The sequence below is a fragment of the Sapajus apella genome, unplaced genomic scaffold (genome assembly GCF_009761245.1).
Source record: "Sapajus apella isolate SASKATOON/1434 unplaced genomic scaffold, GSC_monkey_1.0 scaffold44, whole genome shotgun sequence".
Lineage (NCBI taxonomy): Eukaryota > Metazoa > Chordata > Mammalia > Primates > Cebidae > Sapajus > Sapajus apella.
This window is the reverse complement of record NW_022436984.1, coordinates 13,103,837-13,128,713: the sequence shown is the minus strand read 5'-3', so window position 1 is coordinate 13,128,713 and position 24,877 is coordinate 13,103,837. Positions and strand designations below refer to the sequence as shown.

Here is a 24,877-nt window from a genome sequence, read left to right as displayed (position 1 = left end):
CTAGGGAGACCTGTTGACACAGCTAAACGACATAGGAAAACACACCCAGATTAACAAGAGGGCAATCATTTAATGCAGAAATCCAGTTAACATAAAGAGACTGGTTGAACAACAGGTCTTCAAACAATACTGCATAGTGTCACGAGTTAGCTGTTAAGCACGTTTGTTCTGTTTATCTTATTATTTCGATTCCAGTACAAAGACAGAGAAGAGACTTCAATTAAAAAAAAAAACAATAAGGCAACAGAAGAAGAATCTTCCTGTGACAAGGAACATCCACAAATAATGCACAAATATTTGGTGCTGACACAATAAGACGCCATCAGGACAAGTTCTGAAGAGGCTGCATTAAAATTTAACAAGCATGATACAATGACAAGAAAATTATGCTCGCTTTGTTACGAACCCTTTTGCAAATAGAAATGACTCTCAGGTCATTGTTATATACAAACTTTCTGAAATAAATGGAAATCATACAAATTTTTCCATTGCAGTTTCTTCTTTCTCTATACCTAGAAATGTCCCATGGCACTGCTCCCTATTCTCACAGTCAAAGCATAAATAGTCATTAAAGCACTTGAATCCACAGTAGTCTTGTCCTTAGAAAGGTTGGGAGGTTTTGCATGATTTTCTATCAGTAATCCAGAAAGGGCTGGCAGGCAACAGGTTGGAATGTAAAAGACCGCTTTGTGCTTGGAATCCTGAACTCCACGCCGCTCCCCTCGGGAGTCACCCGCACCATGGACAGGCCCGGTGCGGACAGTCATACCGTGGAGTCTCTGCCAGACTTTAGCTGTGCAATCTTGGTCCGGCTAATAAACGGGTAAGCGATGCAGAGACCTCCAGCTGCCACAATAAAGCCTAAACTGCACCAGGCGCAAAAGATGGACCAGCTGTAACCATGTTCCACATCAGCAGGCAGGCTATAAATGAGCTTCGGGAGCCGGTTCAAATCATAAGAGATACTGGCGGCGTAAGTGCAGAGGGAAATGGTGCAAAATATCCCTATAAATAATACAAAGAGAACAGAATGATTAGTTACAGTTTTGCCTGTTACAAGGCAAATGCCAGACAGGCCTTTATGAAAATCAGGTCAGCCAGTGAAGCAGTCACTCCAAATTTGCAAATGATCCATAATTCCTTTACTTGAATTAATTCATTCGACAAACATTGGCAAAACTTCTGTGTGCCAGACCCCACACTAGGGATTGGAGACGGAGAAGTGAAAAAGAAAAATTCTGGTAACTTGAATTATTCAGAATTATCTAATTTGAATGGTATGTATTTTTTTTAAGAATTAAAAAAAAAATTTATTCTTAAAAACAATTTAATGAAAGTTCTATTTTTAAGACAAAAACTCCTACACTCACTCAAATTGAGCACAAAATAGTTTTCATTTTCCTTTGCTCTCCACCTAATTTCACACACTTATACTGTTGTAATCATTATACAAAATCTGCTTTCTTTTTCAATTAACATCATAAATATTTATCATGTCTTCAATAATATTTTAGATGAACTCATATAAGTGGCTAAATCATTTTTGTTAGGGCACAGTCTGACATATACCAGGGCCTCAACAAATGAAGTTTTTTCAGTTAAGGAATGCTTTTAAATAGTATAAATTAAGTCCAGCAATTTGGAATTGATGTGAAATAGCTGAGTAAGGAGATCATCCACGTCAACCGCTCAAAGTGGAGGCAACTGGAGCAACATAAGGAAAATGGACAGACCCAAAAGTTTGCTTTTTAGACCAATGCATGTGTGGGTAATCTTCCTTCTGCAACACTAAAAGCAGAACTGATTTTTAAAATGCCTCATAAGCCCCAAACACAGGATTTTTTGTGCTCATGTCATGTGGATACAGGTGCTTCTATTCCACCACAATGAACCCTCAAAATGCTCCTTTTGGATGGGCAGAGGATTTGAATGTTGTGAGTAATAAAAACAGAAACTGCACCCAATCAAGCATCAGAATGTCCAGTTCTGTTCAGAATCCTACATATCTCTTCTTCATAGTCTGGTTTATCCCTACGTACAACGGAGACAGCATTTATTGGCTAGAAAATTCCTTTGGCATCGTTAGGGTTACATGTATCATCTCCACTGGAAACAGAGACACAGATTTTGAAACTGAAAAGAGAGAGCTAAAAGTAGCAAATTACCTCTCCAACCTCCATCCCAAAGTCCCCTGCCCCCAACCCACCACTCTTTTTTAACCTATAGCTTTGAAGATTAGAAGCACTAGCAGAAAAACAAATTCATAGCAGGCAGCAATTTGGAGAAAAGGAAGGTCACCTTAATGCCATCTTAAAAGTGTTAGAATTCTGCCTCCATGTATATCATGTACGAGCACACTGCCTGAATCTTTTTCCAAATATGCATTTAGAAAATAAAGGTTCTAAATTAAAAGGACACTTGATCTGAGATGATTTTATATTTTCTACTCTTTGCTTAATGCTGCACTTAAACTCTAAAGTGATTCTGTTTTACTAAAAAGAATAAAATCTTTTCTTCTGACTTTTTGCTCCAATTTATTATAGCAAACATATCGCTTTGAGTTCTCAAAGAGAAAAATCAAGATGGAAATAATTCTCTCATAAAGTAATGGACCACTCAAAAAAGAATACTCCACTTTTCTCAAACCTTGTGAAAAGCAAATGTTCTTACATCTACACAAATGTTTTCACTGGCACCAAAACAAAGGCAGTTTTTATATATAACAAGGCCTTTTTAATAAATACTGGTAATAGAACAATAGGCAGTTAGAAAAAATAATCTTTGAAGCATCAACAAGTAAAATAGAAAAATAGAACAATGACCTCTTCACAAGAAAAACAACTTTATTCTGCATTTAGTTGTTTGCACACAGCTGAATGCCTAAAAGCAAGCATTTTTACAAGTCATGGGGTTTTGATGACCTAGGAAAGCTTGAGTTCAAACCTAACTTTAAGCATCCTTTGATGTCCAGATGCATTGGGTGGGGTGTGAGAAATAACTATTCTATTTTCCAGCTCTGCTAAACACTATGCAAACTTGAAATTTCCTAACATCTCTGAGCCTTGGTTTCTTCATCTAGGGAAAAAAGAATGGGAGACTTGATTACTGAAGTCCCTAAACGTATCAAATTTCTGTGATTCTGTTATTCCAAAATGAGACATGAAACAAGAATATTTATTAAAACTTCCTAGTGAATCTAGTACTCAGCTTAGCAATTAAATGAAAATGGAATGTCCAATGTATTTATCTTTCCGTATATACTCCCTTTGATTTTACACTTAACATTTATTTTGTTACCTCCTCTCCCCTGCCAACCCCATAAAATTGCTTTTGATGACATGAATACTATCATTACACCACCAGTTCATACTGAATAGAAAATAATGACAAGAAACAATCTATCCTGAGGATTTAACCAGAATGATTTCTCTCTGCCCTCAATGTCATGAACAGTTGTGCTTTTCCTGGGGAATTGATTTGTGCATACCTCATGGACACTGTGAATGATGTCACTAATAGAACTTTTCTTTGTCCAAGTTGCCAGAGCACTGAAGCTCCCTAAAGCTAAATCTGTAGCCCACCATGAGCAAAAGTATGGGATTTCATGGCATGCTTTCTGCTTCTCATTTCACTCTTGGATCCATGCTGCTTTGGAAACCCGATTGTCCCTTTGTCTTACTTTATTTATTTGTATTAATTTAAGTGGCATCTCTATGCCAGTTAAGTTTTTTTGGAACAGGGCATGCATCAAACTTTGATTCAGACTTGTTTTATTTCTTGTTGCCTTTATTCACTCAGCTGAGCATGGTGGAGAGAAGACTTATCTGCCCACAAATACGTCCCCTCTCTGTCCATCCCCCTTCCCACAAGCATAGCTGGCTCTTCTGTAACACCTCTTCTCCTTCCAAAGTGCTCTCGAAGTTGTTCTTTGCAAGATGAAAGCAGGGCAGGAGAGAATGACAAGAAAAGCTTACCTAGGAGCTCTTCTTTTCAGAGCCTCACATTTCTAAGAATGTTTGTACATATATAGCTGCCACCGCTATGATTTGTGAGATGGGCAGGAGAGTGAGGAAATGTACTAAGAGGAGACAAAGCATTGTTTCCAACTTTTCCAGCAAGCTTTTGTAAAAGAAGCCTAACCCATTCAAGACATTTTTAAAAACAAAACAGAAAAATCCTAAATTCAAAGACCTCAAGAAAAAGGTTGTTTGAAATAATAAAAGCATTCTTACTGTAGCTGGGTTAATAGTTTTAGGTCAGTGTTGAGAGTGTAGAATTCTATTTTAGGTTTCACATGCACATCTTATAGTACTCGTATGAGTTTGTCAGAGCTGCCGTAACAAAGTACCACAGACTGGGGGTGGCTTAAACAACAGCAATTTATTTTCTCACCATTCTAGGGGCTACCGTCTAAGATCAAGTTGTCAGCGGGATTGGCTTTTTAAACTGAGGACTCTCTCCTTGGCTTGTCAATGGCCATTTCTCCCTGTGTCTTCCCACAATCGCTCCTCTATCACCACAACCAAGTCTCCTCTTCTTATAAGGATACCAGCCATTTGGGTTAAGGCCCATCCGTATCTCTTCATTTTAACTTAATTTTCTCTTTAAAGACTCTATTTTCAAATATTGTCACATTCTGAAGTGGGAGACAAAGGAATCAACAGGTCTATTTGGGAGTACACAACTCAGCCCATAACATTGCATACGTGTGCAGGCGTGCGTGCGTGCGTGCGTGCGTGCGTGTGTGTGTGTACTCATGATAAAGTATACTTTTAGCTTTTTTATAGGGTTTAGCAAGATTTTACTATTTTAAGTGTTATTCAATAAGTTATTCAACAATTATTTATTGAGTATCTACCATGTCCCAAACCTAGTTCTGGTATATTAGAGATAGTTTAGTTTTGTGAGCTTTTTTTGGTCACAGCTGGACTCCGTTCAACACCGATGTGGTCAGGAACCATTCTTTCCACTCCACTTTCCTGTCTGCATCTCAGGAAAAGGCAGTAGAGATCTCTTAGACTTCCCGTAAGTTCTGTGTGGGGTCCAACAGAGCTGAGCACATGGAGTCGAGAAAACCTGAACAAAACTGAATTCTCTAATACTTTGAGGTCTACCAACTTAACAGTCAGTTCGGCGCAAATACCCCCAAGTAGGGATTACCTATGTAGCAAGTTATTTCTGATAATGCTGCATTTTCATGGGCAGCAATCTAATTAATGCAAGGTATGCAAAAGGAGTAGGGAAGGATGAATAAGGTATTACCTCTGCATTCAGAAAGTTTAAACTCTAATGGTCCTTCCTGAAGCTCCATGGGGAGAAAAGTGGCTTCTCCTCCATTCTGAGGCTTTCCCTTCCTTTACACTTCTCCCCTGCCTAGCTGATACTCTTCAGCCAGTCAGCGGCCCCCAGTGTGTGGGGGGGGGAGTTCAAGTTCCTGAGTCCCGAGCTCAGTCCTGACTACTGCTGGCAGCATCTTCAAAAAAGTGAATAAATTACTGGTTTCCTGACAAGCCCTGCATGCAGCTACTTTTCTTATAAAATATTAAGAGGTTTTCTGCCAATATTCCTAATTAGAAGAAACCACAATATCACAGAATTACAAGGCTAGAAGGGATATTTTCAGATCAGGACAGAAGTAAATTTATGCTAACATTCCCACATCATCAACCTAATTTCTTACCCTAAAATCATGGTGCCGGCTGGTAAGATATAATTAGGGTAATGGGGCCCATTCTTTTGACCATCGTTTTTTAATATGCTTATAAGGCTGAAAGGAGTGGAAGTTGCTTCACCCTGTTTAGCCTGCTTGATAAATAATGTAACTACAACATCCAAAAGCACAAACATTGATTTTTTCCCCCTACTCATTCAAAAGACGGCCTGCCCATCGTTCTGGCCTCTTTGGTCTTCCATCAAATGCCTCATGCTAGTTTTCACACAGATTACTCAAAAAGCCATTCCTATATTGTTCTAACTGACTGCCAGACCTAATAAAGGGAAGCAAACTCTTAGACACACACGCACAAAATGCAATTCCTAAATCCCAAAAGTATCCAATCTTTTCTGAAAGATTGAAGCAATCTCTTTAGGGGCAAATCCTGGCCTGGCCTGACATAGGCTATTCCAGTTCTTACTGATCCCATCTAATGTGAATATTCATATGTTTAGCTACAAAAATGTTAATGTATTTGATTTCAAGATGCCACCCCAGACCTTGCTGAGGGTGTTAAATAACACAGGATATATGCACCATGTTCCTCTTCTAAAATAAACTTTTTAAGATCCTGAATTACAAAACAAATCTGGCCCCCACGGATATAGAAAAAGTATCATGGACCTGTAGTTTCAGGACATAATCAATGGATAATCTAGATAACTCAATGCACCTGCTACGGTGGAGTCTTCTTTTTTTATTTGGATTTATTGAAACAAAAGAACCAATAACCCAGTGAGGGTGGGTATTAACCGTCCCTGGAGCTCTGCTAGGGCTGCCTGGACTGTCTCCTCTGTCTCTGCTGTCGGGAAGGGAGTGTTTCACACTGTGTATGATCTTCCAATTGCCCACTCAAGGCATAGCCTGTGAAGGTGAATGCACTGGATGAGCAGTGAGTCCCCCACCAAGGGAGGCTCAAACTTTATCCAATATTTAGGACTCCTGGTGAATTAAAAAATAATAAAAATCCTACAATAGAGACATAAAAATATTTAAATGTTTAAAAACGTTTGCACCAAATAAACTTTTAAAAGATTTACATTTATAACTTAAATTATAATGACTATAATTATATTATTATATCCATCTAATAGAATGCATTGCTTAATAATGTAGGTGGAAATATTCATTCATAGTACACTAAAAGCAGTATAGTCTAGTAATGGGTAGAAGCTTAAAGCTGGAAGATGAGTCTTATTCCCTCAATCTCCTCTGTAGGCTTCTGTGCCTGTGTGTGTAACCTCAGAGGGTATGGCATCCAAAGTCTAAGTTCGAGGCCCGTGGGGGATGTGCAGCCTGCCTCTGGCCCTTTGGGAGGACACTTGCATGGCCCCAGGGAAGAGGAAAGCGGGTGAGACCTGGCTCCAGAAGTGCATCAACAGTCAGCAGGGCTGCTGTGTCGCATGTGATAATCAAGACCTGTCTGCCTGCAATCAATAAGGCAGAAAGAGAAAGATGGTTCCAAAGTTTCCATTTTAACCACCCAACCTGTCACATGGTTGATGTTCTTCATTTGAAGGTTTAGCTAATAAGTTCAGGCAGAGAATGAAGATGGCAGAGCATTAGAAGGGGCTAAGTTTAGCATCAAAAAGCTGTGGGAAGGATGCTGACTTGAGTGGCTGAGGACATTCTGCTTAATTAAAATCGATTCTTTTAACCCTTTTTTGCTCTCATCTCCTGCTACTGCATGTGAACGTTCTACAGCTAATTTACCGCATGCAATAGACTGACATGGTTGTCTCAGTGTTTGCAAAGGAAATTCCAAGGCATTATTTGTAGTAACAGAAACAAAACAAACCTCCCTAAATCCCATGGCAGCAGAAGAGGTGTGTCCAGCACAGCACACAGCCACTCCGTGGCTCCTTCTCTCCCCTCTTCCTCCCCTCTTCCATCTCCTCCCCTTTATTCTCCTTCCTTTTCCTTTCTTCCTTTTTTTTACAATGAAGCAAATGCATGACAAGATTTGGTCCAGAATAAGGGAAATATTGAAACAAGGTTGTTTTGTTTTTAGGTAATAAGGTCTTAAGTAGATTACCCCTTCATTCCAATAAAGTTGTTTGGGCAACCGAAACAAAGCAAACAGAGCAATGTTAACAATGTTAGGTTGTGTCTGTTAGTCCTTCAGAGCTGGTTAGCAAGCTCCAAGGTTATTGTCTGGGTTTTTGTTGTTGTTGTTGTTGGTGGTGGTGGTGGTGGTGGTATCTGTTATTGAGGCTATTGTTTTGCTTGTTTTGATGTTGCCTAACAATTACATAGGAACTTCCCGTGCTCGATCCTGAGGACTCCTGAGCTCCTCTGGTCCAGAGATACAATCCACACATGGATCCAAAATAAGGGCTGAGAACAGGGAGAGGTGGCACTGGCCCAAGAATGTCCTGGCTGTCCTCTGTGCCACCTGCCACTGAACCTCCAACTTCCTTTCATTTAAAACAAGACTGGCCCCTTGGCCTCCCAAAGAGCACTCAGTAGGCTTTCATGGTCTTGCAATTTATTTTAGTGCTAACAATTGTTTTATTTGCTAAGAGCATAAGAAACTATCCAGGCAGTACATATATTTAAAGTATCCTTTAAAAACTACTCCTACTGAGGCTTCTGTCCACTCCAGAGCATCCGCCATTTTCCTGATGAGGGGATGCGCTATGGGGCCTTTCCAGGCTTGGGAGACAATACATCTGCACCTCTTTGGTATATATGGAGACAAGAGTCAGAGAAATGGGGGCTTAAAGAAAGGGAGAGAAGAAAATGGGGAAGATTTTTAAATAACCACGAAGCCCCAGGAGAGGCATAAAGGAATCCTCGGTGCAGCATAGCACTCTTTGATTCTTTGCTGCCCTCATCTGCTTTACTCTATAAGTTGGATTTTAAACGCCTCTCTTGGGCAGGAACTCAGTGGCTGGTCTTGAGGGTCCAAATCCTCCTCCCAAATCTCAGAAACTAACATTTTAGCCTCCCTGTGCCACAGTCCTGGTTGCCACTGTGTATTCACCAAAATCTAGAAAAACTAAATTGGTTTTCTGCACAGAACTAGGCAGGATCCATGTGACTCCTGAAGGTTCCAAGATGCTGGTGATGATGCCCCACATTCCAGATCACTGCCAATTGCAGCACCACTTCGTGGGGTGGGACAGGGGCGAGTGGGAGTTAGAAGGAAGGATCCCTACCTGTGAAGTGGGTTCCTTAAGGCTGCTGGGTGGATGGCCATGCCAGAAGCCAAAGCACACCCTGCCTGTCAGCCCTCAGAGACAGACAGTCAGAAAGCAGTGTCAGCCCTGGTGAGGTGTGGCTGCCTTCTGTTAACACAGGCTTACTGAAGTGACCCATCACAGTGAGAAGCACTAGAAAATCTAGACATGGTCACTTGAGGAACAGAACTCCAGGCAAGTGGAAATAAGCCTATTTAAAATGGCTATCTATCTGGGGCAATATTAGTTCTGTTGCTGAGAATACTTTGTGAAACTGTTAATGCCCAGTTAGCTTGGCATTCACTAATCATTAATACATGAGTTTTTTGTGGAGGAGGAGAAAAAAGAAAAGATTTCTTCCCTGAACCTACCTTCGGTCTGTGTTAGCCATCAACTCAGCACCTGGCACCTTTTTAGACAAAACTACCCCTTAGCTGTTAGACAAAAAAATCCTAGCCTTGTCTCCACACCCCCACCCCTTCCAATCCCTTGTTTAAATATCAAGTGACTCCTTTGCTTCAAACCTCCTAGTGGCGTCTGTTACCCTTAGCTTCAAATCCAAACTCTTCCCCATGACCAACAAAGCCCTGAAGCCTTGGCCACTGCCCACTGCCCCCACCACATGTGATACTGTCCTGTCCCTTGGCCCCCCCCAGCCCCACTGACCACTTCTCTCAGGATTGGCGGTTTCCTCCATCTGCTGCACTCTGCCCACCACCGGCTGCTTCTCACCAATCAGCTCAGAAAGTGCCACCTCAGCAAGATCTTCCCCGAGCCCCTATTTCACCCTGTTTATTTTCTTCACAGCTTTTATCACTGCCACAAATCATTGTTTATGTCTCTCCACAATAAAAATGAGCAAGGATTTTGCCTGCCTTATTCATTGTGTGTCTTTAGCACCCACAGCAGGGCCTCGTATATAGTAAGTCCTCGAAAGATGTCTGTGGAGTAAAATGAAGGAGTGTTATGTATGTAAAAGTAACACCATCACCAAGGCATGACCTTTGAATTGGCATCTAGTGGGCGATGAGTTGTGCTGATCTATCCCCCTCTATCTGTGAGGGCACCTCATAAGCAATGGCCCATGTTTGCCGGGAGTCCAAGCCAGGATTTGAGGCACAGTATGAAAGAAGGAGCAGAAGGCTGGGCATGGTGGCTCTTGCCTGTAATCCCTGCACTCTGGGAGGCCGAGGCGGGTGGATCACCTGAGGTTAGGAGTTCAAGACCAGCCTGGCCAACAAGGTAAAACCCCATCTCTACTAAAAATACAAAAATTAGCCAGCTGTGGTGGCACATCCCTGTTGCCCCAACTACTCGGGAGGCTGAGGCAGGAGAATCACTTGAACCAAGGAGGCAGAGGTTGCAGTCGGCTGAGATCGTGCCACTGCACTCCAGCCTGGGCAACAAAGTGGAACTCCATCTCAAAAAAAAAAAAAAAAAAAAAAGAAGAAGGGACAGAAAAACAGACTGGGCTCATATTGATATTAAACCCAAGACACTTCTATCTAACCTACTAACAGGCCACAGTGGGGATATGGAGGCTGCATGTTTCACACTGTTGTTTCCTTAAATTCTGTATTTCCCAGCAAAGCCAAATGACCTTCTGGTTGCTTTTCTAACAGTGAAAACAAAATTAACAGGGAGATAACAAAGCCACAGTAGCTAGCCGCATGCAGAGCAGCCTTCACCTTGGCTGGGACAGATGGCCCGAGGCATGCAGCCTACCTGTCATGAGGAACAGGAGTCCAGCCACGTGCTGGGTCAAGCTTTCCTCCCAGAAGAAACTGACCGTGGCCACAATGCAGCCGCAGAGAAGGACAGCTACGGCCATGCCCAGGAAACCAGCAGTGATTCTTCTTAAATCTAATCTCAAAACAGACACAAACATTCACAATCAGAATCAGGAAAGTTATTAAGAATTAGAGAATTAGAGCTTTGTATAGATTGTGAAAATTAGTAAGTTTCATGGATGGGCTTAGAGCCTACAGGGTGAGGAGGTTTAGGCAATACTCTTCCCAGGTATTCCATAAGAGGACAGATGGCGTGTAAACAATGGAGACTCAGACTCTACCCTCTGAGTCCATGGAGAAGTCCATACCAAGTGGAGGACAGAGTAGAGGACAAGCCCAGGATAGACCTGAGTAACAGATGTCAAATTACTTAATAAACCAAGAGCAAGGTAGGTTTGAGAAATATCTCTGTTAGCCTTAATGGAGCAATAGAAATGTAGGCTAACCAAAAACCACCTGTACCCCCAAAACTATTGAAATTTTAAAAAGAAAAAAAAAAAAAAAGAAGGAATTGTAGGTTACCACCATAGTAATGGCTGTACATAATCTGGCTTGGGAGGAAGAGCCTAAAAAGCTATTGTGAAATAGGGTTTTATCTGATCACCACAAATGCCAATGATTTAATTCTTCATTTACATCTATTGCCTATTTTCAAAAACAATTTGAGAAAGTGGAGGCAACTGTGGTGACTGGAACAGTGGTGTGAAGTGCACATAGGATACGTGTGCTCATAAACACCCTTTCCTCCGCAACATCTGCTCGTAAATGCCTTCTTCCCTAAAGCATAGGTCCCACAGCCTGGGCATCCATTTTCCCAGGTGAAGGAGGTACCGTTCCCACAGGACGAGTCTCCACTGTATGCCCAACTGTCAAGTTTGGTCTATGGCAAAACCCCGACCGTGACCACTGAGCCAGAAACCCAGCTCTTTCCCCACTTCCCTGGCCAAACCAAGAGGTAGGCTGACTACATGCATCTGGACATACTTTGCCTTGAATTGCTAAACCAGTCTCATTGCCTACCTTCTGGCTATTTTACTTTTTCTATTCCCTTCCTTCTTTTTTTAAAAAAAAAAATACTTTTGAATCTTTTTTATTTACTTTGAGGCTCCATCTCAAAGAATTTCTTTTTTTAACAAAGCTAACTTTAAAAACTGTTAGCTAAATTTCAATCATCATTCTTAAAACAACACATCCCAAGCATACATCTGCTTCCCCGAGGCCAGGTAACAGGGCTGGGCAAATGCTCGTGGATCATGCACACCTGTGTACACATGGGGCCAAGACAAGGTGCACATCACATTGTTTGAAGTGCGGGCTGCTCTGCTAAAGTGAAATTGCCCATGCAGCCATCACTTTATTGTGTGTTTGTGTGGCTACTGGGTATCTTAGGGGTGACTTCGTGGAAGATGCATTACGGTAGCTTCCAGTCTTGCTCTTAGCATCTTAGCCACACAGAGATCATCCCTTTTTTAAAGGGGGATTTCTCATTTCCAGCTCAGGGCATCCAAATTAAAAGAGTATTTCTGCCTAGAAGAGGAAATGTGGACACCAATGAACAAGGGGCCAGGAACAGTGGTAATTTAAAGATGCTGAGTTTAATGTTAAGAGTATAAGGAGCTTTTGAGACATACACATCTGAGCAGGGAAAATGTAATAATAGTTCAGTCACTATTATCTTATAGCCTACCAAATTTCCTGTGGTTTGAGTGACAGTCTATTTTCTGTGACTATGAAAAGGCACAAGGTTCAGATATAATCCACATGGGATTTGCATTAGTACCAGTCATGTTAAGCTTATCCAGTAAATGTGCTACGGATCACCAAGTGTGACTTTTTAGAAACAGACATGCATGAGACTGCTAAAAGCATCTTTCCATGAGAACTCCAAAAAGGATTAAAAGAAGAATGCTCAAATATTGCCTTCCTGGGCAATCACAGGGTACAAACTATTAAAGAGTAAGTACGTGGCTCTCTGGAAAGATGATTAAGTCTTAAAGTGGCCAGTCATAGTATGTATAATATTAGACCACTGCTCTGGCAATATCATAGAGCTATGTGCTTGTGATTCAGAACAACGCCTTTTAATCCACAGAGAGATTTACGTACAGAATGACACTCTGATTATTTGTCTACAGTGGCTTTGGCCACCAAACAAGGTCCTGAAGTCCTCGTTACTTATTTTATTGGAAAATAACAATGTCCATCTCTGATGGGGGCAAGGACCAAAAAACATTCACTGTAGCTTTCTGTTTGGGGAAACATCTATCACCAGGCAGCTTAAATCACTAGTTTTTAGGTAACTATCAGCCCTCTTTAGTTTCACGCTGCAGGATCCTTTCTAGAATTTCACATTTTCCTGACAGTGAAAAAGAATAGTTCCTTTCATTGAGATGTAGGCACCCTCTGAGAAAATTATGACATACACTCATAAAGGTATTTTAGCAGAAATACAAAGGTCTGAGATAAACACAGTAGCTAAAATAAATACCATACATACAAAACAAAAATAAGAGCACCTGAGGTATAATCTCCTTGGTTTACTAAGACAAGGGGTACAGCAGGTCCTTACATCCAACGACTCAGCAAACAAAAGATTCAGTAGGCAGCTGTGTCCAGATGCCACCAGGGCAGACTATCTCACAGGGCCTCATACCAGGTTTCCACACATTTTGTTTTTAAGCAAGCTGTGTCCACAGCATAGTGAAAATGATCCTCTGAGTCTCTGACCACATCTGATTGGGGCCAGAGGCTCTCAGAGGGTAAGAATAACATCATTCTGTCCAGATGTAAGAGGGGTGGTGGGACTTTTGTTCAAAAAGACACCATTTCCTCTCTGAACCTGTCTTGGAAATACTTACGAAGCAGATGCCACTCATCTTGCTGTATGGTCTTGGTTAAATTAAAAGGAATGTTTCGTAAGCGGATGGGCTGAGAAAAATGATACTTGATGGCCGTGCATCTCTGCGCAATACCTTGAAGGAAATAAGAAATGCAATTTACGAGTCTGCTTATTTGTAACAGAATTCTGAGACCTGAGGCAGAATAATGTAACCTAACCTGGACTGAATGGGAGAGGGGATAAGAATCTCTTGATTCAGAGCAATAAAATCATAAAACATAAAATAATGTTTAAAATCAGGTTTCATTTTTTAATGTATTAAATTGTATGAGGACCTATACTCCCCTAATTGTTTTCCAATACAGAGTTTGTTTTACCTAAACACAAAATTCCTCAAGGATAAATGGCCTAAAAGTACACAGATGGTTGGGAAGATCAGCTTAGAATTTTAAATTAACACAAATAAATCACACATCTGAATCTGATCCAGTCTCAAACTTTCAAATGGGTAGCCTCAAGAAGTTCATTGGGAAATGTGTTATTTGGAAACCAGAAGACATTTTTCTATAAAGATAACCTTCCACGTGGTTTAGGTAGTGATTATATTTCCAGACAACCCTTAAAAGCCTATTTAACCCTAGTGAGCTGATGTCATTCCTTAATCCCATTATACAGACCTGAATTCTAGATCTCGAGGAAAAGGGTAATACTGAAAGTAGTAACAAGAAAGAAAATAATTTTCCTCCCCTATCTGGATATGGCCAGCCCTAGACACAATATTTTGATATGGGCAGGTGTACACATTGATTCATCTAGTACACTCTACCTCCTCACACCCACCCCACACACCCATGTGTTACTGCATAAATTAACATGGGTCCATTCTTCTCTTCTCCTAAAGACTTTAGAATTTCATGAAAAGCATCTACTCTGTCTCAAAATTTAAAAAACATATAAAATGTTCTTCTCTCATTTAAAATCATATTGGCCAGTTGTTTGAATAAATGCAATCCGATTGAACTAATTTTTTTAAAAGGTGTGAATGAATGTTAGTACTTTAACACTGGCAGCTGTTTAAAAAAATTCTAATAGATGCAAATAAATCTCTAATCGGTGGAATCTGAGTGTGTATACAAGTGAAATTTTAAAAAGATTAGACAGTGAAAGGAAGAGATTAATACTTAAGCACAGTTTGCATCATGAGCCGGTCAGTCCCTCCTGTGAATGTTCCTAACAGGATCATCTTCCCTAAGGAGTTTCTCAGATATTAGTGTACGTAAGAGTCACCTACATGGCTTGTTAAAAATGTAAACTCCTGGACCTCACCCCAGGTATACCAAATCAAAAGTTTTGAGATGGAGCCAGGAACCTGAATTTTAACAAGCATCCCAAGTAATTCTGATGCAGGTAGTCCTTGAATCTCATTTTGAGAAAAACTACCCAAATTATCTCTGATTTTTGGAAGCTTTTTTTTTCTAATGAAACCACACATTTTCTTAAAATTCAAAGTTCTTTTTTTTTTAATTTGTTTTTTCAACATGAACCCCATGACAGTGGTTGTGGGGTCTAAGGCATTAAAGGTAGCTATGTTCATATTAGTTAGCTGTTTATCTGTCGGGAAATGTCTGTGCTTCCAAAGGGCAAAGAATAGGGTATGAGAACAATGACAGTTAAAGGACCACAAATGTAGCTTACATTTGTAATTTTCCAAAACTATCATTCCATTTGCTACTTATCAGACTGGCCTTGAGGCTCTGTAAGCAGGAAGTGAAAGCTACGGCAGAGATGAAGGCATACTCAACAAGCACATAGACCCCATTGACAAAGACCGGAAGGTTTATTGGCTCTAGCAGGCTCAGAACATTTCTGTACAATCATTAGTTTACCACTAAGCTAATCAAGCAGAGACTTATGGGGCCTCCTATGACAAAGAATGCAGACCTCATAGGATCCGTTCAGGGAAGCCACTAAAGGAATACCACCACCAACAATAAAAACAATAATCAACCCTGGAGAGAGGCAAGAATCTAATTTCAGAGTTGCCATAGTGTGTTATTTAAAATGCCCACTTTTCAGCAAAAAAAGTACAAGACATGCAAAGAACAAGAAAAAAATGCAATCAATAGAAGTTGTCACTGAGGGAGCCCAAATATAGACTTAACTTACAAAGACTTTAAATCAGCTATTTTAAATATGTTCAAAGAAGTAAAGAAAACCATATCCAAAGAACTAAAGTATGAGACTGGTGTTTCACTAAAGAGAGAATATCAGTAACATGACAGAAGTATTCTTGAAAAGGAAAAAAAAAGAAATTCTGGAGTTGAAAAGTATAATAACTGAAAAGAAAAATGCACTTAACAGGTGTAAAAGAAATTTTGAGGTGGAAAAAAAAAAAGCAGCAAACTTGAAGACAGACCAATTGAAATTATCCAGTCTGAGAAAAATAAACAAAAAAGGAAGATTTAAAAAATGATCAGGGCCTCAGGGACTTGTGAGCCACCAACACAAGCATAATGAGAACTGCAAAAAGGAGGAAAGAAAGAGGAGCAAAAAAGAGTATTTGAAGAAATAATTGCCAAAAACTTCCCAAATTTCATTACAAACATGTATCTCCATATCTAAGAAGTTCAAGTAACTACAAACAAGATAAACTCAGAGACCCACACCCAGATGTATGATAATCAAACTGTTGAAGGCCAAAGACAGAGAGAGAATCTCGAAAGCAACAAGAAAGCAAATTATCATATACACAAAAACAACCTTTGAAAGATTATCAGCTGATTTCTCATTAGAAATCATGGAGGCCAGGAGGGAATAGGATGACACATTCAAAGCACAGAAATAAGAAGACTGTCAGCTAAGAATCCTATATGCATCAAAGTTATTCTTCAGAAATGAAGAAAAAATTAAAATATTCCCAGCTAAACAAAAACTGAGAGAATCTATCTCTGGCAGGCCTGGCCTAAAATAAATACTAGAAGGAGTCCTTTAGGGTGAAATGAAGGATAATATCTGAACCCATATTTAAAAAACAAAGAGCACATGCAAAGGTTACAATATAGGTCACCATAAAAGACAGAATAAATGTATTTTTGTTTGTAACTCTTTTTTTCTCCTATCTGATTTAAAAGACATAAAGCAATAATTATAAATCTCTGTTGATGGGCATGCAATGTGTAAACATGTAATTTGTATGACAATAATAGTACAGAGGAAGAGAGACGGGATACAAGAGACATCTGTGGACACTCCATCCAACAACAGCAAAATACACTTTCTTCTCAAATGCACAAAGAATATTCTCTAGGATAGACCATATGTAGGCAATAAAATAAATCTCGATAAATTTAGAAATATTAACATCATGCAAAGCAAGTTCTCTCACCAGAATGCAATGAAATTAGAAATAAATAATAAAAGAAAATTTGGGAAATTCACAAATTTGTGGAAATTAAGGAACATACTCCTAAAATAACCGATAAGGCAAAGAAGGAATCACTAGAGAAAATTAGAAAACATTTTGGAATTAATAAAAACAAAATCACAACACACCAAAATTTATGTGATGCAGCTAAAGCAATGCTAAGAGAGAACTTTATAGCTGTAAAAGACTATAATAAAAAAAGATCTCACCTGGAACAGTAGTTCATGCCTGTAATCCCAACACTTTGAGAGGCGGAGGTAGAAGGGTCATTTGAGCCCAGGAGTTCAGGATCAGCCTGAGCAACAAAGTGAGACCCTGTCTCTACAAAAAATAAACAAAATTAGCCAGGCATGATAGCATGCTCCTATAGTCCTAGCTACTTGGGAGGCTGAGGTGGGAGGCTTGCTTAAACCCAGGAGATGTAGGCTGCAGTGAGCTGAGATTGCACCATTGCACTCCAGCCTGGATGACAGAGTGAGACTCTGTCCCAAAACAAAAACAAAACCCAAAAGAGCTCAAATCAGTATTCTAACTTTCAACCCTAAAAAAAATAAAAAAAAAAAAATAAAATAAAAAATAAAAAAAACTAGAAAAAAAAAAGCACACTAAGGAAAGAGATTATAAAACTAGGGTGGAAATACATAAAACAAAGAATTAAAAACTGAGAAAATAAACAAAACCGAAATTTGGTTATGCCCATAATCCCAGCACTTTGGGAGGCTGAAGCAGGTGGATCACTTGAGGCCAGGAGTTCAAGACCAGCCTGGCCAACATACAGAAACCCCATCTCTAGTAAAAATACAAAAAATTAGCTGGGTGTGGTGGCATATGTCTGCAATCCCAGCTACTCAGGAGGCTGAGGCACAAAGATTGTTGGAACCTGGGAGGTGGAGGTTGCAGTGAGCCAAGATGGTGCCACTGGCACTTCAGCATGGGTAATGCAGCAAGACTGTGTCTCAAAAAATAAAAAAAAAAAGGGCAGGAGACTTAAGTTACTAAAATTAGGAATGAAACAGAGGCTATTACAATCTTAGAAAAATACAGAAAAGCTTAAAAGAACACAGTGAAAAATTACATGCCAACAAATTAAATAAAACTGATAAAATGGCATATACCTAGAAATATAAAACTCCAAGACTAACTCAAGAAGAAATAGAAAATCTAATACATCTATAACAAGTAAAGAAACTGACTTAGTAATTAACTTAGTAAAAACTTGTCACAAAGAAAAGTCCATGACCAGATGGCTTCACTGGTAAATTTAACCAAATGTTTAAGGAAGAATTAACAATCCTTCATAGACTCTTCAAAACAAAAAAAATAGAAAATGAAGGAACCTTCCTACTTCTTTCCATGAGGCCAGTATTACACTGATACAAAAAAACAAAGACATCACAAGAAAAGGAAATTACATACTACCCCTTCTGAATAGATATGCAAAATTCCTCAGCACAATATTAGAAAACTGACTTCAGCAACATTTGAATAGGTCTGTATGTCATGACCCGGTGGGATTTGTCTCAGGAATGCGAGATTGTTTCAATATATGAAAATCAATTAATGCAATATACCATATCAACAGAATAAAGGTCAGAAACCACCTGATAATCTCAAAGATGTAGAAATGGCATTTGACAAAATCCATTTGCTACTAATCAACAACCCTGTGAGCTAAATATAAAAGGTATTACTAACTACACTAAATGAGTAAAACAATCTGAAGCTCTGAGAGTTAAGTAACTAGTCTGAGGCCATGGTACAAGGTTGTAACCAAGCTTTAACATATATGCTGTTACCCAAACTTTATATATTAAATCCTGTCACTCAGAAAAGTTAGCAGGCCTTAGTTTTCTAGAAATACATCTTAATTTTGTGGATGCTTAATCTAGAGTTACTACATGTACTGTCAATTTGAAATAAAAAACAATCTTTCCAATTTAGCACCAACATATGCTCTTCTGGAAACAAAGCTGATTCTTAATTGAAGGATATTGGGTTGGTTACATGGCTGACTCAGCGGCTTCATCCTACCTGCAACGCGCAGAAGCTGCTCAATGCTGGAGAGAGTGTGAACTGGGGAGAAACTATTTTCTCAAACTCAGAAGAGCTGGCCTTAGAACAGATTCCATGCTAGGGAAATGTGTGGTCCCTTTTAAATCACTGCATATATTCTCAAGGCCCATCTCCTGCTTTACTCCTTGCTTGTAAAGGGCAGGATCCCAGTGGGCAAGAAAAGTAACAGGAAGGAGGTGGCAGCTGGCCCAGGGTTCTCCTGCTTCCTCTGCATGTGCCAGGAATGAGGTAAGTAGTGCACACATCACTAAATCCCCTTTCCTTCTCCATGGGGCTCTCAGGCTAAATTTAAAGTGCCAAGAATTCTGAAATGAGAAGAGAAAGAGGGTAGGGAAAATGATGAGATCTGGGCTGACAGGAGCAAGAAGTACTCAAGAACTCCAAAGAGTGAGGGTCTGGTAGTGAGCCCAGAGCTCCACAGCTGAGTTTGCAAGAAAATGTTCTATGGTCCAGGTGTTCCACTCCCTTGGAAGATGATTAGAGACTTCAGGCAGAATGAGAAAGTGAGAATCAAAGACAGCTCAGCAGCAGTGTTACAGACCTGCCATTAGCTGTTTTATGTCCTTGTTCTTAAACACTTGTTCCACTGTCATAGCAGAAAGTCAGACAGATTTGAAGAGGAAAGCAATATTATTAAGGTTTGGCTCCCTACAGCACATGTATTAAATTGACAAAATGAAACAACTAAAATATTATAGGAAAAGACCTGTAGTTGCTTGGCAGAACAAATCAAGCAACCAAAGACAAATTAGGTCTTTTTGATAAAAAGAGGAGCATACATATATATATGATGGTGGTAAAGACGGAAGTTCCACGCGATGTTATGTTAAGGAATAATTTATACTGTGAAAATCCACAAGGAGGCATTAGATTCCAATTGTTTCAAAGTCATACATGCAAACTTTGAAATTAACTGGCTTTCTGGGCTTAGAGAGCAATGAATCTGGCTCTCTGAAAAGGAACACAAAAAGCATGAGCTCATAGCACCAGATGGCATCACACAATGGGGGGAAGAAACATGCAGAGGATTGAAAAGAACAAGTTGTGGTTTATATTTAGTGATTAATTAGCTTCTTAAAGGGCCAAGTAGAGCCACTTTAATGATGATATAAACCATAGAATAAGATATATAAGTATGTGGCACGGGGGGTGAGAAATGGAGCTTTTTGCCTAGTGAATTTCTGTTATTTCCAATGCTGAGTTCCAAGCTAAGTCATAGAAACCCCTACTCAAGGTTAAATGAGGGAGAAACAGGAGAAATATGCTATCAACAGTCATTACTATCAATAATGAGGGGGGCGGTATACATGATGGTTCAAGGCCTTGCAGTCAGACAGACTTGGGTTTGAATCCCAGCTGTGTGACTTGTGGCAAACTACTGTAGCTCTCTGAGCCTTGGTTCCCCCGTCTATAAAAGACGGGGGATAATGGCAGATACCTCAGTGAATTATGGTTAGGAATGAAAGAGGTAACTCAGGATCTTAGCATAAGATGTGTGGCCCACGATAAGCACTCCATAATGTCAGCATTGTATTATGAGTTCTCTCTTGGCACCCCTAAATTTGCCATACAGAACCACTGCAACACACCAGGAGTCTGCACCCTAAATGGTCATCACAGATTAACCCAAGTGTACAGACAAATAAACAGACACATGACAACAGCTACCTGAGCAATGGCCCAACCAACAGCACTCATGTTTCTTCCCCATTCTCGCCACTTCAGAGCGAGACTCCCATCACCTCCCTCCTGAAGAATTTGCTAACTGATCTCCTTACTCAACTCTCAACCTGCCCTGCATGCCACTGCTAGATAAATCTGCTGTGTGAAGTTTTGGGGCCTCTGGAGGCTCAGGTGTCCATCAGTAAAATGCAAGATGAAAACCTTAAAGGTTGTTGTTACATCTACCTGCTTTTTACAGTATCATTAACTTAATATGTGGCTTTAAATTGACTATTATAAGTGAGAAGCAGTTTCACTTGCCATGATATAATTATGTATTTGTTTTAAAATTTTGTATTTATTTAAAAATAAAGTGTCTGACACATATAAATACTATATAATTATTTAAGTGTTTTAATGCTTTGCCATTGTGTGCCAACTTCCACACTGACAAACAGAAGATCAGAAAATCACATGCGGTCCCTCAGAACATGAGATTGGAGTTTTCATTGTCTGACTCTGCTTAGGAACACACAATTGGGTTCCCCCTGAATCAGACTGAGACTCTAGACCCCTATCATCTATTCCCACTTACAACCTCACTTACACTTACCTGTAACTAGTTCCCAGGGGTTACTTCCCTCCCTCCCCGAGTCATCCCCTGGCAACTTCATCCCCATTTCTGTGACCATCCTAGCCTACACTGCTAACTTTGGAACAGTCCAAAAACTACTAATCCCTCCAGGCTCACTGCCTTCGAAAAGCCCTCCCCAAACACTTAAGGTGCAGGCCACAGAGCTCACTCTCTTTGCTGGCTCTATGTTGAAGTTAGAGACTGAGCCTCACCATCTTACTCTTGATTACTCAGTCTCTGCCGCTGCCTAATAGATCAGAAAGTCTGCCTTCTCATGAATGTCCCAAGTTCCTTAAGCAGGGAGGCTGTGACTTCTTTTTTCTGGATACACAACATTTAAGAGACATGTCTGAAATTGTTGATGGCAATAGCAGTATAACTAATGCTTAAGGTTCTCTAGCAGAAAGAGATAATAATGGGCTATACCATTTCTTAAACATTTCAAAGGCAACTTGGAATTCCTCAACTGGCCCATGAGCAGAAAAATAAAGAATTCTTTCCCCAGCACACATCCCAGTTTGAAAAGAAAAATCAATCATGTGGTCACAGGACAGGGTAGCAGCCATGTTTTGGTCAGAGATTTGATTTCAGAGCAAAGCAAGGGCTAAGCAGGCAAAAGAAAATGCTTTCCTTATCACTCCCCGTATTGGGTATAAACAGTTAAACTTGTTAAAATAAATAAACTAAATACAGTAAGTTTAGGGGCTTAACACTGACTTTTGAACCTCAAATGGCTAAAACCAGTTCCAAAGGTAAAGCTCTTGAAGACAGACCTTTCATCATCTAGTCTGCAGAACTCAAAGAAGAGAGATACTAATTAGTAAATCTAAGCAGCTCTGTCCAGTAGAAATACAATGCAAGTCAAAAGAATTTTAAATATTCTGATGGTCATACTTTTAAAAATAAGTGAGATTAATTTTAACATCTTTTAATTTGACATGCAATCAATACTTTGAAAGCTGTTAATGAGAAATTTTATATAATTGTTCATACTAAGTCTTCAAAATCTAAATCTGAGGTTTTCTACTTATAGCACATCTCTTTTCAGACAAGCATCATTTCAAACGCTCAAGAGTCTCATGTGGCTTCCATCCTGGAGAGGGGAGATTGCTAGATGAAAATGAGTAAGACTCCAACGAAAATAAAAGCAACTAGAGCAAGAATGTTTGATACAGAAAGGGACTGAAAGGTGTGAGTTATTCTTTCTTTAGATTCTTCATCTACCACATACTATATCTGGTTCTGCCATAGTTGTTTCTTATTATTAATGGAGACTCAACTTCCTGGTAACTAAGAAATTTTATCTGTGTTCACTCTATATTCTCTCTGGAGCAAGACAGGCTGGATTTGCATTTTGGCTTCACTATTCACTATCTGTGAGCCCTTGGAGAGTTATTTAAGCCCTCTGAGCACCAGTTTCCTCAGCTGTAATACATAGACAATGACAGTTCATCTATCTCAAAGGAGGATTACATGAAATAATAATATAATATTATTAGTGTGAGCTTTAATTATTATTACTCTTACTACTGCTACTTTATTTATCTGAACAAATCCAGACAAATGGACTATTTCTTAAAGGCAAGACTCAGGTGAGTTCCTTGAACTACAAACACATGATCTCCAGAGGCCAAAGAGGGAGGGTTCAATGACAAGCCATATACATTCAACCCATTTCAGAAATAGTAAATATCATCACAGAAGCTTAAAAAAAAGTGACTGAGAAGTGCACCAGAAATAATAGTGTTCAAAAAGGCACGATCCTGTGCAAAAGTGGAATCTGTCATTGGGTTAGGCTGACCACTGGCTTGCTGAATTAAGTTTTAAATCTCCTTTAATGTAGTTATTATATTGTATCTATAATCAAAAGTAATCTAGGATTTTAAAATTTAAAACCAGAGATTCTCAGAACCATCTTGGCATACAGTTGGTGACCTATCTGGTGTGGCAGGTACAGTATTTACCATTCAAGACCAAAGAGAAGATATAATTTTATGTGGCTTATAGAGGAATCTCCCTCCCTGCTCTCCTCTTCTCCTTTCCTTTTTCTTCCCTCTGTAGCAAGAGACAAGGGAATCACAATGTAGAGACATTATTCTTTTCTCTCCAGCTCAGGGGAAAAGGGACCTGATTATGCTGTTAGAAAAAAGGCAGACACAGGCAAGACATGACACCTGTCCTGTACCTTGTTCCCAGAGCCATTGTCTCATGTGAAACTGAACACAGCCATCAATTCAGCTGATGCTCATGTGGAACACACTGTGGACTTTCCTTTTCACAAGGGATACCATGTTACAAAAACAGGCTAACAGTCACCACTGGTTACCCTTGCTCTGGTCACAACATACTGACCTCAGAAAGATCAATATAGTCAGAACAAAAGTTGTCTTAACAGAATGTGGGACTAAAGCTATTGTTTTTACAAACCTGAACTTAAAATCCCTTGGATTCAGCAAAGCATCCAAATAGGATGGGAAACAAAGCTCAGCTTTCTTCACTCTCTAGTATCACATTATTTTAGAGTGAACATCAGTGAACGTAACTTTAAATTGTAAACTTAATTAAACCTTCATGCTCCCAAATGTTAAGAGAAATTTGGGAATGTATTTTTTCTACCTTCTGTGTGTGGGTAAGAAGTATCATACAAAAGTATAAACTAGAATACTGGCTTTCAGGACCAGCTGTGTGACTTAGAGCAATCAGCTTGACTACTCTGAGGCTGTATTTCTTCATTTGTAAAATAGGTGGTAACACAATCTCACATTATTGTCATAAGGATCAAATGAGATAATACATATACACTGTCCTAACACACTGCCTAGCCTAGAATAGGTGCTTAATAACTGTTAATGTCACTCTGTTCCCTCTCTCCTCCCACTTTATAGGCAGGACCAATAAAGTGTGACCTAGCGACTATAGTACTTGTAATTTCATCCTCATTTCCAGCATTTAGAAGAAAAAAAGTGGCCAACTATCAATCACTGTCTTTCTTCCTCCAATTTTTCTTATTTTGGTAAAATACCCATAACACAAAATCCACCATCTTAGCCATTTTTATTGTATACATTTAAGGTACAAAACTTCATAGCTGTGTATACTGTGAAATAATCACCACAATCAGACTAATTAATATATCCATCACACCACATAGTTACCCTTTGTGGGTGTGTATAGTGAGTACACTTAAGTTGTACCCTTTTAGCAAATTTCAAGTCTGTAATACAATATTGTTATCTATCTACCATGCTGTACATAGACCTCCAGAATTTATGAATCTTGCATAGCTGAAACTTTGTACTTTTTGACCAACATCTATCTCCCCATTTTCCCTGCCCCTGGTTATCACCATTCTACCCTCCGATAACCACTATTCTATTCTCTGCTTTTATCAGTTTGAATATTTTAGATTCCACATGTAAGTGAGATCATACAGTATTTGTCTTTCCATAACTGGCTTGTTTCACTTAGCACAATGTCTTCCAGGTCCATTCATGTCACATGTGACAGCATTTCCTTCTATTTTAAGGCTGAATAATATTCCATTGTATATATATATATAT

At 39.5% G+C, this 24,877-nt stretch overlaps 1 protein-coding gene across 2 annotated transcripts in view; it reads right to left on the bottom strand.

Moving 5' to 3' along the window:
• Positions 1-50: 50 nt before the first annotated feature.
• The window catches only part of TMEM178A (transmembrane protein 178A), a 52,642-nt gene continuing 27,815 nt past the window's right edge, over positions 51-24,877 (bottom strand). The window contains exons 1-4 of one of the 2 annotated variants that reach the window (XM_032239395.1): positions 18,980-19,968; positions 13,544-13,657; positions 10,621-10,758; positions 51-1,005 (exon numbers count right to left, since the gene is read on the bottom strand). In XM_032239395.1, the coding sequence (XP_032095286.1) occupies positions 764-1,005; positions 10,621-10,726 (348 nt within the window). In that variant the 5' untranslated portion in view covers positions 10,727-10,758; positions 13,544-13,657; positions 18,980-19,968 and the 3' untranslated portion in view covers positions 51-763. Of the gene's footprint in view, positions 1,006-10,620; positions 10,759-13,543; positions 13,658-18,979; positions 19,969-24,877 lie in introns of those variants that run through there. The other variant, XM_032239394.1, reaches the window with a different exon arrangement.